The sequence below is a fragment of the Muscardinus avellanarius genome (assembly GCF_963383645.1).
Source record: "Muscardinus avellanarius genome assembly, chromosome: 5".
NCBI lineage: Eukaryota > Metazoa > Chordata > Mammalia > Rodentia > Gliridae > Muscardinus > Muscardinus avellanarius.
In genome coordinates this window covers 95,162,200-95,182,051 of record NC_137790.1, presented here as the reverse complement: position 1 = coordinate 95,182,051, position 19,852 = coordinate 95,162,200, and the positions used below count along the sequence as shown (strand labels likewise).

The following is a 19,852-nucleotide window of genomic DNA, read 5'->3' as shown; positions in this document are numbered from 1 at the left end:
TCACATTTAAGTACTAAAACACACTCCGAAAAGTAAAATTGTACCATTATGGTTAGGAACAGAGATCTAACATTAAGAGAAATTCTTGTTCCACCACGTTACAAAATAATGTAAAACCATGGAAAATTACTTAGCTTTCCTATACTTCTAATAAAATTCCAGTAAGATTCATGCTGCTGGCCCATGGGCCACACTTTGAATAATAAGGCCAATACCTCTTAAGTTATTACAAGCTTTAAATGAAGTCAGACCCAGGATTAGAATGAATCAAGTGAGACATTTGCTTTGAGGGCAGAATTTAAGGAAGCATCAAAAATTCAATTAAGGTAAAGCCGGGCATGGTGGCGCACGCTTGTAATCCCCGCACTTGGGAGGCTGAGACAGAAAGATCACACAGGTTTGAAGCCAGCCTCAGCTAATTAGTGAGGCTCTCAGCAACTAAGTGAGACCCTGTTTCCAAATAAAATATAAAATAGGTTTGTGAGTATAGCCCGGAGGTAGAAAGCCTCTGGGTTCTACCACCAGTACCACCAAAAAAAAAAAAAAAAAAAAATTTAATTAAGGTAATATTTTTTTTTCTAGTGGTACTGGGGTTCCTGGAAGCCCTTCTACCTCTGGGATACACTCCCACAGGCTACACTCCAAGACCTATTTTTTTACCTTTTTTATGTGGAAACAGGATCTCTTAAGCCAGCGCAGCTAGCTCTGAACCAGCGCGATGTTCCTGTCTCCGCCTCCCAAGCGTGGGGATTACAAGCGTATGCCACCATGCCCGGCCATAAGGTAATATTTTAATACCCTTTTTTTTTTCAGTACTGGGAGTTTGAACCCAGTGGCACTCTACCAGTATGCTACATTCCCAATACATTTTATTTTTTATTTCAAGACAAGATCTCACTACATTGCTACCTCCTTCAAACTTGAAATTCTCCTACCTTAGCCTCCTGAGTACCTGTGATTTCAGTTGTACACCAACATACCTGACTATATTTTAATGTAATATTTTTTTCAAATCAAATCAAATACAAAATATAAATGAGTGATAAACAAAATATCAAAAACGTTGAATGTAGACACGATCAATAGCAATGTCATGCCAAATCATGCAGTCTAAAGCAAAATGAAAATCAGTAATATTTTTCCTACCCTTAAGTTTTTGATGTTTTGTTCATGATTAATTTTTTACATTAATTCTGAATTTTTAAAATATTTATCTTGACCACTAAGTTCTTTTTTACTCTCCTTTAAGTTTTATGCTTAAGCCAAGCACATCTCTCATCCCATCCTAGTCCCAGCCCTCAATAAAACATAAACAGTGCTTAGCAGACAGCCTGGCACAGTAATTACTCAATTATAGTTAGTATTTATGACAATATATTGTCCTGTGGGAGAATAATATTTCAAAGACAGGTTATGTAATAGAGTCCATATTTCACAGGCTACAAAGCACAGGAATATCTTGCCTAAATCACCTGCTCTAGTCTTCCAAAGACCAAAAGGAACTGCCCTCTCAAGTCTGTCTCATAAAAGCAAAGTCCAGAAATCACTTAGATATGCTCTCTGCACACAGATAAAGGGAAATTTCAAAAAACTAATCTTAAAGACAAAATATAACATAAATGGAATTAACTGCCATCAAGAAATAAATGTTTAAAGGTTTCTTTTCTCAATCAGAGCAGAGACAGTCATTTAACTCAGAATTTTGAAAAAAGAAAGACCCATGTAAATATTTCTTTCATCATCTCATGCTTCACAACAAAAGCCAAAGAGAAATCTCAAGGCTCTAAGACTCTGGCATGGCTTAAATCCAGCATATAGTTGAAGATACAGTACCAAGTAGGGTGATTCAGAAATATTTGTATCCTGATGGAAATAAAGACAACAAGTTTCATTCATGACCCTTTGTGCATCTGATTGCTTCCTGAGGCTGCTTCACCTGGCACATGCCTCACCTGTGGAGGGACCGGAGCAACTGGAGTAGCTGCAGGCTCCACCATGCTGCTCATACTGGCAGGAGGGGGACAGCTATTGGCTGCATAGTAATTTCGAAGTTTTTTACCATGATTTTTACCCTAGAAGTAAAAAAATAAAATAATCATTGTGAGGGGAAGAGTATTCATTTCTGTCAAATTGAGTTAATCAACTTATTAACCTTCAGGAAAAAAAATCCACAAGCAATATTAACTATATGTTCTACCTTCATGTATATACAACCCTGGGGTAAACAGACTACCAAGCTAGAATTAATCAGCAGATCTTGAAGTATAAAAGTCTATCATTTGGCTCTAACAGAATGACTATATTTATCTATATAAAGTAAGAGAACAAAGCCAAAAGAAATTAACTTCTTACGTTTCTAAAAGATTATCACATTGTCCGGTGATCCATGCCCTCCCCAACTTATTGCCATTCATATGTCACTGCTTAAATATAAATTTCTCAACACTCTGATCTAATATACTTTGGAAGTGAGCAGTGAAATGAATAATCCAATTATTTTAAATAGCACTTACAGAGTATATCTCTGCTTACAAAGGGCTCTCACAAGCAGTAGTAGCTCATTTGCTGTTCACATAAATGCTGTAAGAGGAGTTCCTCAGTAATACCCATATGCGACAACTAAGGGAACTGCAATTCAGGGAGGGGAGTCAGAGGGTGAAGTCTGCAGGCCTTCTGAATCCAAAATATGGCCCCTTTTCACTACGTGGTACACGGTGGCTCTAGGATACACTAAAAACCTCTATTAAAATGAGTTTCCTTAGCCAGGCATGGTGGCCCATGCTTGTAATTCCAGCATTCAGGAGACTGAGACCGGAGGATCACAGTTCACAGACAGCCTCAGCTATTTAATGAGGCCATTTGTAATTTAGTGAGACCCTGTTTCAAAATAATGAATAAAAAATAGGGCAGGGGTGTAGCTCGGAGGTCAAATGCTTTTCTCATCATGTTTTGTTAAAGTTATTATTCACTCCTAGAAAGACAACTAGCAGCAAGAATCAACTGTCCAAAAGCATAAGGGTGAAACAGCATAGTATTTGTCAAACTATACTATAAAATTCAAACCTGCAGGCAAACATTTATTTATCATCTACCATATGCTAAACCATAAAAATAAACTGAGGGCTAGTACAAAGTAAAGAGGAGACAGATAAACAAGCAATTACAGTAATGATCTAAGTTCAATCTTCTACCCACTTGAAAGCCCTGATTGTGCTCCTACCATGGTCATAGTCACCTCCAGAGAGCCAAATCTATGGTCCTACCCATGCCTTCATTTTATTCAAACTCCATGCAGCATGACATAGCTAACAGAAGATCCTTGAAGTAATCCTTCTTATTATCTTCAGTCTTTTTGAGTCCCTCTTACCTCTCCATCTTTTCTCTTCTATGACCTTAAACTTCACAGACCCCACAGCCCCAACCTGGGTCCTCTTCTCTCTCCATCTATGTTCTAACTCTGGGTTATTTTACTCAGCCTTACCATTTTAAGACAATGGATGAGTTGGTGACTTCCAAAATTATCTGGCCCCAACCCTTATATATCCAATTGCCTTTTTTCTTGGTAGTGGTGGTACTAAGGATTGAAACTTGAAGCATTCTACCCCCAAGATACACCCCTAGCCTTATTTTTTTTTATTATTTTTGAAACAGGTTCTCCCTATATTGTGGAGAACCTCACTAAGTAGCTGAAATGTCTATGAACCTGTGATCCTACTGTCTCAGCCTCCCAAGAACTAGGATTACAAGTATGTGCTACCACATCATGCTTCCAATTGCCTTCTTGACATCCACTTTGAAATCTTAAGAGTCACATTCAACTTAATATAACTTTTTGATTCCTTCCTCAAATAATTTTCTTATCATCAACACCATTAGTCATCTACATGTTAATACACACCATCATTCACCAGTTGCCCAAGAAAAACCAGAGTGTCCTTTTCTTGGTTCCACCATCCCCTAAAACCAACACAAGCAATCTATCAGCAAGTCTTATAAGTTCATCTTCAAAACGTCTCCCAGATCATTCTACTTCTCACATAGACTCATCATATAAGACCACTATGTAAAATAATGTTTTATCATTTTTATCTTTCCTAGCCTCTGAAATGTGGGCTCTTTGAAAATGAGGACCCTATATGTCTTGCTCAATCTTCTTTCTCTACTGCCTAAAATACCTTATAATATACATCAAGTATTCAACAAATACTAGTTGGATCAATGAATCAAGTATTATAGCAGACAATTTTTTTTTCATGGTACTGGGGTTCTTGGAAGCCCTTCTACCTCTGGGCTATACTCCAGACCTATTTTATACTTTTTATTTGGAAACAGGGTCTCTTAAGCCAGCATGGCTGACTTCGAACCTGCACGATCCTCCTGTCTCCCCCTCCCAAGCATGGGGATTACAAGCGTGTGCCACCATGCCTGACATTATAGCACATATTTAAAAAAAAACTACTAGAAAAACACAGAGAAGGAATTTCTTAATTCTGCACCCAAATGTGTCAGAGAAGACTGGCCCTGTTGAGAAGACATCGAGGATTTTTTTTTGTATTTTGCTTTTTGTTTTTTGTTTTTGTGGTACCAGGAATGGGATCCATGGGCATTCTACCTCCGAGCAACATCCCCAGGCCTATTTTTTTTTAATTATTTATTTTGAAACAGGGTCTTGAATTTCTGGGAAGATGGCGACAGAGAAAAGCAGTGCTTAGGAGTCCCGCTAACACTCGATCTCTACTGCCACAAAATCAGCGCTTTTCATAGCCAGAAAACACCATCAGCAGAGAAATAAAAACTGAAAATACAAGGGACAGAGAAAAAGAAGGCTAGAAAAACAACCAGAGACCAGAAAAGAAACTAGCCTGCACTGCAGTGGCAGAGCTGTGCCGGCTCCATCTTCCCTCACAGCACCAGACTCCAGAGAAAAAAAGAACTCGGAATGGGGCTCAAAACCAGAAAAGAAATGAGCCAGCCTCACAGCCGAGGGTGCAGCAACAGTGCCATATAGCCAGAGTGGCGGCGAGTTCACCGCACCTGCAACAGCTCCAGATTGGCTCACTCAACAACCCACCAGGCTCCAGAAAGGAAAGGTAAACAAGAAGCTAAAGTGAGGAGCTGCAAATCATCTGGGTGTAATTCAGCAGTTTTTTCAGCACAAAGAACATCTAAAACTCCCAGTGGCCAAGGTCAGTGTGCCCATCAGGGACTCAGAACAAAGCTCAAAACCAGAAAAGAAATACGACAGCCTCACGGCTGAGGTTGTGGCAGTGTCGCATATTGCCCCTGGTGGCAGCGAGTTCACCGAGTCCGCGAAAGCTTCAGATCAGTGCATTCAACAACCGTGAGTGAAATTGCGGTCCCCGAGGGAGAAATCTGAGTACTGCACCCCCAGGGACTTACGCAGCTTTGATAATCTCCCTGAGTCTGAGATTTTGCAATCCAACCCAGTGAAGGAGTAGCAGTGGCAGAGATACCACACACTAGTCGCAGCTCCCCTTCGAAAAACACCCAGCTCGGCACCCCTAATGGTTTCGCTCAGCCTCGATTAACTCCCTGTGTCTGAGACTTTGCAATACAACGCAGTAAAGGTGTAGTGGTGACTGAGATTACCATAGACTGAGATCCAGGGCATCCTATGTGAAGTAGTAGTGACAAGGGAAGAACCTAGAGGAGGCACAAACTTCTGAAATCATGGTAAAGAGGAATAACAATGAAGCAATGAATGCCCACAACAACACAATATGAGAACTTGATAACACAAAAATTCAGAGATCTCCAGAACATCAAATCAGGAATACAACTATAGAAATAATACAGGACCTTCGAAAGAATTTAGAGAGAGTCTAAAAGAAATAAATGATGAAATCATTGAAGTAAAGGCCTCAACAAAAGTATAATCAATCAATTAGACCACATGGAGAATATACTCTTGATCCTAGAAGATGATCACTCCAAAAAAAAAAAAAAAACGCATAGTTTATAATTTAGGAAAAAAAAAATTCGACAACAATTTGACATTGAAGAAATATGGACCCATCTTAAGAGAACTAACCTAAGAATTCTTGGAATAGACAAGGGAAAATAAGGTGAAACCAAAGGGAACAATAATCTCTTCAAGGAAGTAATAGCAGAAAGATTTCTAAATGTACAGCTGGAGGTTGATAAACAGGCCCAGGAAACTTATAGAACTCCCTTTAGACAGGATAAGAGAAGAGGTTCCCCACGTCTCATAATTGTCAAAATGACCAATGTGGAATCCAAGGAGAGAATCTTAAAGGCAGCAAAATCAAAAGGCCAAGTGACATTCAGAGGCAAACCAAATAGAATCACTCCAGACTTCCCAAACCAAGTCATGAAAGCCAGAAGGGCTTAGAATAACAAAATCCAAACTCTTAAAGAAAACAACGACTTCTGGGAAGATGTCGACCGAGAAAAGCGGGGCTTAAGAGCCCCGCTAACAACAAATATCCATTACCACAAAATCAGCGCCTTTCAAAGCCAGAAAACAACATCACCAGAGAAACAAAAAAAATCACCAGGCTCCAGAGAGAAAGCGGACTGAGAACAGAGCCACAGAGGAGATCCTCACGCCCGAGGACGCGGCAGACGCGGCAGCAGCGCCATACTGCCGGCGAATTCACGGGACGGCCACAGCAAGCCGAGGGGAGCCGCTGTGGAACAGCCAGGCGGGATTTCTCGGCGCAGAGGACATCTAAAGCTCCCAGTGTCTGAGCTCAGCACACGCTGCAGGGATTCAGAGTGGAAATCAAAACCAAGAAAAAAAAAAAAAACGCCAGCCCAACAGCCGAGGGCGTAGCAGCGGCGCCATATTGCCACCGGCGGCAGCAGCACCGAATTCACTACAGCTACATCTGCGTACTCAAGAACAGTGAGTCAAATTGCAGGCCACAGCGGAGAAATCCCAGTACTGTACTCACTGGGACTTGACCCAGTGGGAGAGGGGCGGTGGCAGTGATATCACACCATAGGAGAACGTGCAACCTGGCACCCCCCACGGTCTAAAGCAGCCTCTATCGACTCTCTGGGTCAGAGACTCTGTGATACAACCCAGTAAAGGAGTAGTGGGGTCTGAGATACCACAGACTCGAGATCCAGAGCACCTTAAGTGAAGTCATAGTGACCCAAGGGAAGAACCCAGAGAAGGCACAAACTTCCAAAATCATGGGAAAGAGGAATAATACTGGAGCAATGAATGCTCACAACCCCACAACATCAGAACCCGATAAAACAGAAAATCAGAGATTTCTAGAAGATCAAATCAGGAAAATAACTGTAGAAATAATAGAGGTGCTTCGAAAAGAATTCAGAGAGAGTCAAAAAGAGATAAAGGATGCAATTAATGAAGTAAAGGCCTCAATTCAAAGCATGAACAACCGATTAGACTACATGGAGAACAGAATCTCGTGCTTAGAAGATGATCATTCCAAAAATGAATGCAGAGTTCCTAATCTAGAAAAAAATATCCAACAGCAGAAATCTGACATTGAAGAAATATGGGCCCATTTTAAGAGAGCTAACCTAAGAATAATTGGAATAGAGGAGGGAAAAGAAAGTGAAACCAAAGGGATCAACAATCTCTTCAAGGAAGTAATAGCAGAAAATTTTCCAGACATAGAGCAAGAGGTTGATACGCAGGTCCAGGAAACTTATAGAACTCCCTTTAGACAGGATCGGAGAAGAGGATCCCCACGCCACATAATTGTCAAAATGACCAATGTGGAAGCCAAGAAGAGAATCTTAAAGGCAACAAAAGCAAATGGCCAAGTGACATTCAGAGGCAAACCAATTAGAATCACTCCAGACTTCCCAAACCAAGTTATGAGAGCCAGAAGGGCTTGGAGCAACATATTCCCAATTTTGAAAGAAAACAACTTCCAGCCAAAAATTTCCTATCCAGCAAAACTTTCTATCAAATTAGATGGATAAATAAGAAGCTTCCATGACAAACAGAAACTGAAGGAATTTATGTCTTCAAAACCAGCACTAGAGAAAATACTCAAAGAGATTAACTACAAAGAAGAAATAGGTAACACACACCAGAACTAGAGAAACAAGATTTTCCATCCAACAGACAACTAAGATTGGTTATCTGTGGAGATTCATTATTTATGTTAGTCTGTTACCTATCTCTAAAGGGTATTGTTTGCCTTTATTGTTGTTAATTGTTAGGATTTCTAGTTGGAATATTAATATACCTTCAGATATAGCATTTGGAAATATTTTATCCCATTCTATTAGTAACTGTTAACTCTGGTTACATTGTCTTTGGATATACAATATGTTTTTTATTTTTTAGGGAGTTTGTATACTCTTCTGTTGCCTGTGCCATTGAAATCATAACCAAGAAATCACTGCCAATTTCAATGTTGTGAGGTTTTATGACCCAGATTTTCTCCTAAAAGTTTATAGTCTTAAGATTTATATTTAGGTCTTTTATCTATTTTGAGTTAATATTTGTATATGGGATTAGGTAAGGGTCCAATTTTATTCTTTTCCATGTAATTATTATTTTTCAACAATATTTAGTTAAAAGATTATTATTTCTACCACCAAATGTTCGTGGAAACCTTGTCAAAAATAATGACAATATAGGGAAGAATTTAGGTCTAGGCTTTTATTTAACTCAAATGGTTTATATATCTGCCTTTAGAATAGTACTACACTGTTTCAATTATCGTAGCTTTATATGGTTTGAAATCAGAAAATATATATCTTCTAGCTTTGTTCTTTTTCAAGATCGATGTGGGTACCTAGATTCCATATTCCATATTAGGATAGATTTTTTTTTCTGAAAAATAAATATATAAATATATGATAGTTTCACCTAAAAAATAGAAAAAAATAGATTCTCTGGTAAGAAAGAAAGCAAAAAGAAATATTGAAATGTTATCTTTAAGTCATCAAAAGCTTGGTATCAGACAAATGAAACTGTTATGTGAGATTATCATTTTTAATTTTGGATAAATTGCTATAATACTAGATGTCAACTACTAAGCCAAGCATAGGAGGGGGGGATAGGGTGAGAACGGGGTGGGGATCGGGTGGGGGCTGACTGGGCAATGTGTGCATGTATGTCTACAAAAGTATGTATCCCACTATGATGTATGAATACAATGCACCAATTAAAAATAAATATGAAAAAAAAGAAAAGAACTTTCAGCCAAAAATTTCCTACCTAGCAAAACTATCTATCAAATTAGATGGGGAAATAAGAAGCTTCCATGACAAACAGAAACTGAAGGAATTTATGTCTTCAAAACCAGTGCTAGAGAAAATACTCAAGGCAATTAACTACAAAGAAGAAATAGGTAACATACACCAGAACTAAAGAAATGAGATTTTCCATCCAGCAGACACCTAAACAAAGAATAATAAACAGTATCTCAAACAGAAATAAAATCTTAACATGTTAGGAATTGAAAATTATCTTTCAATAATCACACTGAATGTAAATGGCCTCAAAACCCAATAAAAAGACATAAAGTGGCAAAATGGATTAAAAACCAGAATCCATCCATCTGCTGCTTACAAGAAACACACCTTACAAGTAAAGATAGGAACAAACTCAAGGTTTGTTCAAGGTAATCCAGGCTAACAGAACTCGAAAGCAAGCAGGCGTAAGAACTATGATACCAGACAAGTTAGACTTCAAACCCAAACTTATTAGAAGAGACAAAGAAGGTCATATTTTACTGGTAAAAGGAATAATCCAGCAAGAGGAAATAACAATAATTAACATCTATGCCCCAAACATAGGTGCAGCTACTTTCATAAATCAAACTCTTTGTGACATGAAGTCACACATAAATCCCAATATAATGATACCAGGAGACTTCAACACACCTCTCACAACATTAGACGGATCTTCCAGACAAAAGGTCAATAAGATGTCTCAGAACTAAAGAACACCATTAATCAAATGGACCCATTGGACACATATAGAATATTTCACCCAACTACAGCGGAGTTTACATTTTTCTCAGGTGCTCATGGAACCTTCTCCAAAATAGATCACATCCTGGGACACAAAATGAGCACTAGCAAATTTAAAAATGTTACATACTTCCCTGTGTCATTTCAGACCATAATGGAATGAAACTAGAAATCAACTATAAGAAGACCCAGAGAAACAACATAAACATGTGGAGACTGAACACCACACTTCTGAATGAAGAATGGGTCATAGAAGATGTAAGAGGTGAAATAAAGAAATTTCTAGAAACAAATGAAAATAAAGATACAACATAACAAAACCTCTAGAATACTTTGAAGGCAGTATTAAGAGGTAAATTTATAGCACCGAGTGCTCACATAAGAAAACAGAAAATCTTCAAATAAATAACCTAATGACACACCTCAAAGCTCTTGAAAAGCAGGAACAATTGAACCCCAAAGCCAGCAGAAGATGGGAAATTATTAAAATTAGAGCAGAAATTAATGAAGGAGAGAATAAAAAAACAATACAGAAAATCAACAAAACTAAAAGCTGATTTCTTGAAAAAATTAACAAGATAGATAAACCACTAGCCAACCTAACTAAATAAAAGAGAAAATCAACCCAAATTATGAAGATAAGAGATGAAAAGGAAGACATTACTACTGACAGTGTAGAAATCCAGGGTATTATCAGAAACTACTTTGAAAAACTATACTCCAACAAAATGAAAAATCTGGAGGAAATTGACAACTTCCTAGATAAATACAACCTTCCTAAACTGAGTCAAGAAGATATAGAACACTTAAACCAACCAATAACAAAGAGCTTGAAACAGCAATAAAGAGCTTACCATCAAAGAAAAGCCCAGGACCCAATGGCTTTCCAACTGAATTCTATAAAACCTTTATAGAAGTGCCAACCCAAATACTTCTCAAACTATTTTGTAAAATAGAAAAAACCAGGACTCTCCCAAATACATTCTATGAAGCCAACATCACACTAATACCCAAACCGAATAAAGACAGTTGAAGGAAGGAAAACTACAGGCCTATACCTCTGATGAACTTGGATGCAAAACTATTAAACAAAATACTAGCAACACGAATTCAAAACCACATAAAGATAATCATACACCACGACCAGGTAGGGTTCATCTGAGGGATGCAAGGGTGGCTCAACATACAAAAATCATGTAATTCATCATACAAACAGAATCAAAGACAAAAGTCACATGATCATTTCAGTAGACATGGAAAAAGCATTTGATAAAATTCAACATCCATTTATGATAAAAAAAAAACACTGTAGAGAATTGGAATAGAAGGAACATATCTCAAAATCATAAAGGCAATCTACAATAAGCCCACCACCAACATCATATTAAATGAAGAAAAATTTCAAGTATCGCCCCTAAAAACAGGAATGAGACAAGGATGTCCATTATCACTTCTCTTCAATATAGTACTAGAGACTCTAGCCAGAGCAATAAGGCAAGAAAAGGAAATCAAAGGAGTACAAATAGGAAAATAAGTACTCAAACTTTCACTGTTTGCAGATGACATTATACTATACTGAGAAAATCCAACAAACTCAACCAGAAGGCTTATAGAACTAATCAACAAATTCAGCAGTGTCTGGATACAAAATCAATTATAAAAAATCAGAATCTTTTCTGTATACCAACCATAAATCCACTGAAAAAGAAATTCAGAAAACACTTCCACTCAGGATCTCCCACAAAAAATAAAATACTTAGGAATAAACTTAACAAAATAGGTTAAAGATGTCTACAAAGAAAATTATAAAACATTTAAAAAAGAAATCAAAGAAGATCTGACAAGATGGAAATATCTTCCATGTTCATGGATTGGCAGAATAAATATCATTAAAATGGCCATGCTCCCAAAAGTGATCTAGAGATTCAACACAATGCCCATTAAACTACCAAGATCATTACTCACAGACATAGAAAAAAATCAGTCCTTAAATTTAGTTGTAATAACAAAAAGACAAGAATAGCCAAAGTAGTTCTCAGCAACAAAAACCATGCAGGAGGAATCACAATACCTGACTTTAAACTATACTTCAAAGCCATTATAATAAAAACAGTATGGTACAGGCACAAAAACAGATCCATAGACCAATGGAGCAGAATAGAAGACCCAGAAACAAGTCCACACACTTTCAGCCAATTGATTTTTGACAAAGGGGCCAAAAACATACACTGGAAAAAAGATAGCCTGTTCAACAAATGGTGTTGGCAAAACTGGTTAACCATATGTAGAAAATTGGAAACTAATCCCACTTTCTCACCCTGCACAAGAGTAAATTCAAGATGGATCAAAGACTTGGAAATCAAACCAGAGACCTTGAAGCTCCTTGAAGAGAGCATAGGTCCAACACTGCAACACATAGGCACAGATAAACATGTTCTCAACAAGACCCCAAAGGCAAAACAAATTAAATAGTGAATCAACATGTGGGATTGCATGAAACTGATGATCTTCTGTTCAGTAAAGGAAACTGTCAAGAACTTCAACTGAGAGCCAACTGAATTGGAGAAAATTTTTGCCACATACACCTCTGATAGAGGACTAATATCTAGAATATACAGAGAACTCAAGAAACTCAACACTAAGAAAACAAAGCATTCATAACAAAATGGACAAGCAAGCTAAATAGACAGTTCACCAAAGAAGAAATTCAAATGGCCAATAAATGCATGAAAAAATGCTCAACATCATTGGCAATCAGAGAGATGCAAATCAAAACTACCCTGAGATTTCACCTAACTCCAACTAGAATGCCAATCATTCAAAACACAAACAACAAATACTGGTGAGGATTTAGAAAAGTGGGAACTCTAAAACATAGTTGGTGGGATTGCAAATTAGTGCAACTACTTTGGGAAACAGTATGGAGAATCTTCAGAAAAATGGGAACAAATCTACCATTTGATCCAGCAATACCACTTCTAGGTATCTATCCAAAAGGAAAGAAACCAAACTACCAAACTAATGCATGTGTATCTATGTTCATAGCTGCACAATTCACCATAGCCAAACTATGGAACCAGCCAAGATGTCCATCAACAGATGAATGGATTACAAAACTATGAGATATGTACACAATGAAATTTTACTCAGCAATAAAAAAAAACACACACTTTCATCATTTTCAGGGAAATGGATAGAACTGGAGGACATAATGCTAAGTGAAATTAGTCAGTCACAAAAAATGAGAAATCAGATGCTTTGCCTAATATGTGAAAGCTAAGGAAAAATGGGTCATAGGAGGAACTCTAGTTGAAAAAGGAAATCCTATAGAGGAGCAAACAAGACAACCTAAATGAAGGGATGGGACGTGGGAAGAAGGAAATTCTCTAAAACACACAATGTACTTAAACATACCGAAGTCAACCACTAAGCCAAGCAAGGGAAGGAGGGATAGGTAGGGAATGGGGTGGGAATTAGTTAGGGGTTAAATCGGTGATGTGTACATGTATGTCCAAACAAGTTTTTTACCCCAATATGATATATGAATATAATGTACCAATAAAAAATTTAAAATAATAAAAAAGAAAAAAGAAAAGAAAAGAAAAGAAAGGAAAGGAAAAGAAAATAAACAGGGTGTCACTGAGTTGCAACGGGCCTCCCTAAGTAGAGCTGAGGCTGTCTGTGAACCACAGTCCTCCTGTCTCAGCTTCCCAAAGGCTGGGATTACAAGAGTGCACTACCACGCCCAGTTAAGTCATTTTTTAAAATGAGTAAAAATTAGACAAGCATGGTGGCGTATACTTGTAATCTCAGTATTTTGGAGGCTGAGACAGGAGGAATTCAAGTTCCCAGCCAGCTGCTCTACAGAACCTTGCAGATTTGAGGCCAGCTCCAACAATTTACCAAGACTCTCAGATCTCAACTAAGATAATAAATTTTAATCTTTAAACTGGATGGTAAATACAAATATTCTATTTTTATACTTTTCTACATCTAGAGGATTTTTTAATCATTAAAAAAACAGCAAAAATCCTGAGTAGCCAGGCATAGTGGTGTACATTTGTAATACCAGTACTTGGGGAGGCTGAGATGGGAGGATCGTAGATTCGAAGCCAGCCTCAGAAACTGTAAAGCCATTCACAACTCAGTGAGATCCTGTTTCAAAATAAAGAATAAAATAGGGCTGGGGGCATAGCTCAGAGGTAGCATACCCATGGGCTTTATCTCCAGTACCACCAAGAAAAAAAGATCCTGAATAAATCAGGGTAGAGTGATGATTAGTGATGATTGGATTTTAAAAGACAGGTCAAAATTGGACTTAGTAAGAATCATTTCAGTCAAATTGTTAAAGAGAAAATATTATAGGGAGTATTTTAGGAATAAAATGGGAACTGTGAACATGGAAACCACAGTATGGGCTGGTATCTAAAAGAGTTCTGTATGTAAAACTTCTGAATGTAGAAGAGTTCTACTATGACAAGGAGCAGAGAACAATGGACAGAGTTAGAAAGGGAAATGGGATCAATGGAAGATCCTTTAACATGAGTTTGCTTAGGCTTGTGTGCATGACAACATGAAGAAGTGACTGAAAATAGAGGAAGAGATGACACAGAGGCTAAGCGCATGGCCAAAGGATCACAGCCCATGAAAGGAAGATGAGGTACACAGTACTACCAAAGGGTCAAAGAAAATATCCGGTATTTTATTTCCAAGATAGCAACCCCATTAATATTCATGCAAATGCTACATCCACAGCACAACAACAATGGTAATAACAACAAACAGTTTTTCAGCACTTATGTACCAGGCAGTGTTCCAAGTACCTCATAAATTTATTTAATATTCAGGAAATCACTATCAGTTAGCATACAATTATTACCCTCATTGTATGTATAACTAGAATGCTTGAAAAACAAAGCAATCCAGCAGAACTAATATTTGCAGCTGTAGCCCAAGAAAATTTTCCAAAAATAAATGAAGACTTGAACCCACATACTGAAAAGGCATGCCAGATTAACCCAGAATAATCATATATTGAAAAAGTAAAAATTTCAAAGATAAAGGAAATGCCCTCAAGCTCTCAAGGGAAAAAGAAAAACTCAAATAACTTATAAAGACAAAAGAACTAGAATGACATACCATGACATATAATATATACATACCATACATGTATACATACATACATACATACATACATACATACATACAAAAGATAACAATGGGGCAATATTTTTAAAAAAAAAACGTAATAAAAATGTAAACCAAGGATTTTAGATCCAGCCAAGTCCCTGTTATAACATGTCAAGACTAATGAAAAGCCGGTTTTTTTTTTATTTTTTATTGGTGCATTGTAGTCATATATCTTAATAGGATACAGATGGTGAAGACAAACATGCACATATCACCCAATTAGCCCTTACCCAATTCCCACTCCATTCCCTTTCCCTTCCTCCTTGTGTTTGGCATGGTGAGTGACATTGATATGTTTGTTAAAGTACATCATGTGCATTAGAGAATTTCCCTCTTCTCTCATTGCCACCGCATCCTCTTCCTCGGCATCTGCGCGCGTGAGCCTGCGCGCATGACTGGATAATGCTTAACAAAAGCAAAGCCCCGAGGAGGGAGTGTTGTCTCTGGCCAGAGTACTCCTTGCTCTTAGATATAAATAAGCTATATTCTTTTGGTAATGATTCTATACTAATAGCTCCAATGATGTAAAATGGGATCCCAAAAAATTAGGACTGTGGGAGAAGTTGAGTCCATGGAAGATAAATTTTCTAGTAATATGTCTGAGCCCTCAGACTTTCTCTGCATTGCTCCAAGCTGTAATAAAACATAGTCAGAGCTCAGGGGCTGGAGAGGGGCTGCAAAGTTCCTTTCGGCCGGCCTTTCCGCAGGCAGGTCCTTTGATCTACAGATTAGCTCCTGTATCTCAGCACCTTCTCTCCCAGAAAGGGAGGCTGCAAATTTGCCCTACCTCCAAACACAGGCTCCTACCTTTTGTCTCATCCCCCAAGAGGTGTGAAATTGTTTCTCTGGAATCTGGGCCATTTGCTTCTCTTTTAGAGATGCAAATAAGCCTTTTTCCTAGCCTTGGCTTAACAAAAGCCTACCATTTGTGACTCAGCAGCAGGATAGTAGGAGCTAAAAAAGTACTTCTAACAAATTGTAAAATCCCAAAGTCTGCAGTAAAAAACTGGCTTCAAGGTTATTAAAGAACAATTATAGAAATCAAATCGCCTGTGTCATAATGTTTTTGGCCCTGTCTACTAACTGTACTATAAGTGTTGTTTTATAGGAGATGGTGGAGCAGACAGGACTGAACAAATTTCCACCGCAGCCCTTTGGATCATCATAAACGCACACGGCTTGGACCTTCCTAGACAGAGGAGGGCATGGACTAAGCCCTAGAACGGAAGACTCTGAAAGGGTTAAAGGAGATCCTAAAGGCTGAATTTCTCCGAAAAGCCTTTGGTGTGACTTCCGCCTTTCTGGACACTGCCTCCTAGGGCTCACATGTGAGGCCAGAAATCTGATCTCAATCACAAAGCCAAGGGGGCTGACTTTAATCACAAGTTTCCAGACAAATCTTAACCTGTGACGCCTCAGGTCCTCCTTTTATCCTGTTTATCTTGTTTACACTTAATGCCTCACTATTGTTCTTTGGTATTTACACTTTGCCACTGGGGATAAGGGTACAAATATTGGTTGTGAAAAATAAAACTCCGTCAATTTCACGAGAGGCAGTTGTCAGTGTCCAGTCATTTTCAGATCTCTCTCTCCCAAGTCCTGGGAAAAATCCCCACGTTTAGTACAGAACAAGGACTTGAAGGAGTTTTACTTGGCCAGAGAGGCCTCTGTAGAACACAGCCGAATCTCTTTGCCCACCTTTCAGGAATTAAGTCCCGAACGGATTTAGTGCCCAACTGAGTTGGTCCATCGCATCCCAGCCCATCATCTCAGATAGGTTGCCTTATTTGCTCATCTATAGAATCTCCTTCTTTGTCTAGACTTCATCTTATGACCCATTTTCCCCCTAGCTTTCACAGTGCATCTGATTTCTTATTTTTTGTGACTGACTAATCTCACTTAGCATAATGTCCCTCAGTTCCATCCATTTCCCTGAAAATGACTAAATTGTGCTTTTCTTTATAGCTGAGTAAAATTTCATTGTGTACATATCCCACAGGATTGTGATCCATTCATCTGTTGATGGACATCTTGGCTGGTTCCAGTTTGGTAATTGTGAATTGTGCAGCTATGAACATAGATATGCATGCATTAGTTTGGTAGGTTGGTTTCCATTCCTTTGGGTAGTTACCCAGAAGTGGTACTGCTGGATTATATAGTAAGTTCATTCCACTCTTCTGAGGATCCTCCGTACTGTTTTCCAGAGTGGTTGCACTAATTCTCAATCCTTCCAACAATGTCTTAGAGTTTCCACTTCTCCACATTCTCACCAGCATTTGTTGTTGTTTGTGTTTTGAATGATTGCCATTCTAGTTGGAGTTAGGTGAAATCTCAGGGTAGTTTTGATTTGCATCTCTCTGATTCCTAATGATATTGAGCATTTTTTCATACATTTATTGGCCATTTGAATTTCCTCCTTCAAGAAGTATCCATTTAGTTCACCCACCCATTTTATATTAGGTTATCTGTTTTCTTTTTTTTTTTTAAACATCCAACTATTACTTCATTTATATTACTATGCTTAAGTTACATGGAAAAAGACAACCAAGCAGTTCTGCCCCATTTCAGAAAAAAGTTTTCCAATCAACACCAATTATGTGGTGACAAGGAGCTAGGAATGGTGACATCTTGGGTCAAGACTGACAAGAAAGAATGGGTTCTGGTGCTGCGGTTCATCTCCAACAAGAATATGGCACATTGGCCAGCACAAGCCATGCTAACACTGAGCCTTTAGCTCTGGGCACAGATTCGGATCTCTTCTCTGAAGCTAGCAAATCAACTCAAATAACTGGGTCTAAAAATAAAAGTTCTAAAATGAAGCCCAAATAAGTTTAAAAACCATGCTCTTGACATATTCTCCATTCAAATTTACACAAAACACACTTTTCCATTCTAATAGCACAGATTTTTTTCCTTACATAGCCCACAATATAGATGCAGATACTCTTCTGCCTCAAGATGTAAACATAGGGGGAAAAAATAACAGCATCTGCATAATAATTCTCTCTACACACTGCTGTTGGATGGAAAATACAAAATTAAAAAAAAAAAGAAAGGAAGGTTCCATCTTAGATTCTCACAACCTCTTGTTCCACAGTTCATGAATCCGACTCTGATGCTAAGGTGACAGTGTATGTAAGTAGATTTTTGTTTTCAGTGAAGGAGACCTGGGAAAAGATGGATTTATCTCTTTTTTCTTCAAGAGTTATCAGATGGTACATGCTCCTCAAAGCCCTCACTCTCTCGAACTAGAGCACGTTCCAGGATCACACGGCCTTCCTTATAATGCTGGCTGTCTTCAGTGGCAAACTCATAGATCCATCCCAGTTTGCTATTTGCAGTTCTTGCAGCTCACATCTCGAACCATGTGGCAGCCAGTGAGCATGACCCGATCTTGAACTTCACTATACTGCAGGTTAACTACCTTGTTAAAAAGAAATGCTCTACCAGTGGCGCCAGTGAAGCGAGTGGAGATAAGTTCTGAGCGGTTGGTCAGGATTGTATCACAGTTTGCACAAGAAAACAGATGGGTACCTCCAATGTGATCAAGGAAAATTCTGCCCATTTTGATAGCTGAAGTTCTAAAAACCTTCCAGCACAGGAGTGCGGCATAAAGGGGGAGCCGGAGCATACCCACCTTGGGCCAGCCAGCGAGCCTGGGGCAGGATGAAGGCCCCAGAACACAGCGCGGGCGAGCTCCGCCGGCCCCAGCAGGGCCCCGCCGCCCAGGTTATCTGTTTTCTTAGTGCTAAGTTTCTTGAGTTCTCTGTATATTCTAGATATTAGTCCTCTCTCAGAGGAGTAGTTGGCACAAACTTTCTCCTGTTCTGTTGGCTCTCGGGTGAGGTTCTTGATAGTTTCCTTTGCTTTACAAAAGTTCTTCAGTTTAATGCAACCCCACATTTTGATTTGCCTTTTAGTTTCTTGTTTGGGGTCTTGCTGAGAAAGTTTTTATCTGTGCCTATGTGTTGCATATGCCCTCTTCAAGGAGCCTCAAGGTCTCTGGTCTAATTTCCAAGTCTTTGTTCCATCTTCAAATGACTATTGTGCAGGGTGAGAAAGTGAGGTTTATTTCTATTTTTCTGTATATGGTTAAGCAATTCTGAGAACACCATTGGTTGAAGAGAATATCTTTTTACCAGTGTACATTTTTGGCCCCTTTATCAAAAATCAATTGGCTGTAAGTGTGTGGAGCTGTTTCTGAGTCTTCTATTCTGCTCCATTGGTCTATGTGTCTGTTTTTGTGCCTGTACCATACTGTTTTTATTACTATGCCTTTGTAGTAGTTTAAAATCAGATATTATAATTCCTCCTGCATGGTTTTTGTTGCTGGGAACTACTTTGGCTTATCTGGGTTTTTTGTTGTTCCAAATGAATTTAAGAACTGATTTTTCTAAGTGAGCAATGATCTTGGTAATTTAATGGGTACTGTGTTGAATCTGTAGATCACTTTTGGAAGTATGGCCTTTTTGGGTTTTTTTTGGTGGTGGTACTGGGGTTCCTGGAAGCCCTTTTACCTCTGGGCTACACTCCCAGACCTATTTTTACATTTTTATTTGGAAACAGGGTCTCCTAAGCCAGCGCACGTGGCTGGCTTCAAACCTGCATGATCCTCCTGTCTCTGTCTCCCAAGTGCGGGGATTATAAGCATGCGCCACCATGCCCAGCGGAAGTATGGCCATTTTGATTTTATTTATTCTGCCTATCC

At 38.6% G+C, this 19,852-nt stretch overlaps 1 protein-coding gene and 1 pseudogene across 3 annotated transcripts in view; both read right to left on the bottom strand.

The window, feature by feature from the left end:
- The window catches only part of ZMAT3 (zinc finger matrin-type 3), a gene marked incomplete at both ends in the record, with an annotated part of 39,831 nt that overhangs the window by 7,217 nt on the left and 12,762 nt on the right, over nt 1-19,852 (bottom strand). For both annotated transcript variants that reach the window (XM_080696074.1, XM_080696075.1), the window contains one exon: nt 1,953-2,072. In XM_080696074.1, coding sequence (XP_080552200.1) covers nt 1,953-2,072 — 120 coding nt within the window. The remainder of the gene's footprint in view (nt 1-1,952; nt 2,073-19,852) is intronic.
- On the bottom strand, nt 18,343-18,724 carry LOC308262840 (protein yippee-like 5; annotated as a pseudogene). Its single transcript has one exon. The product of its transcript is annotated as a protein yippee-like 5 (transcript).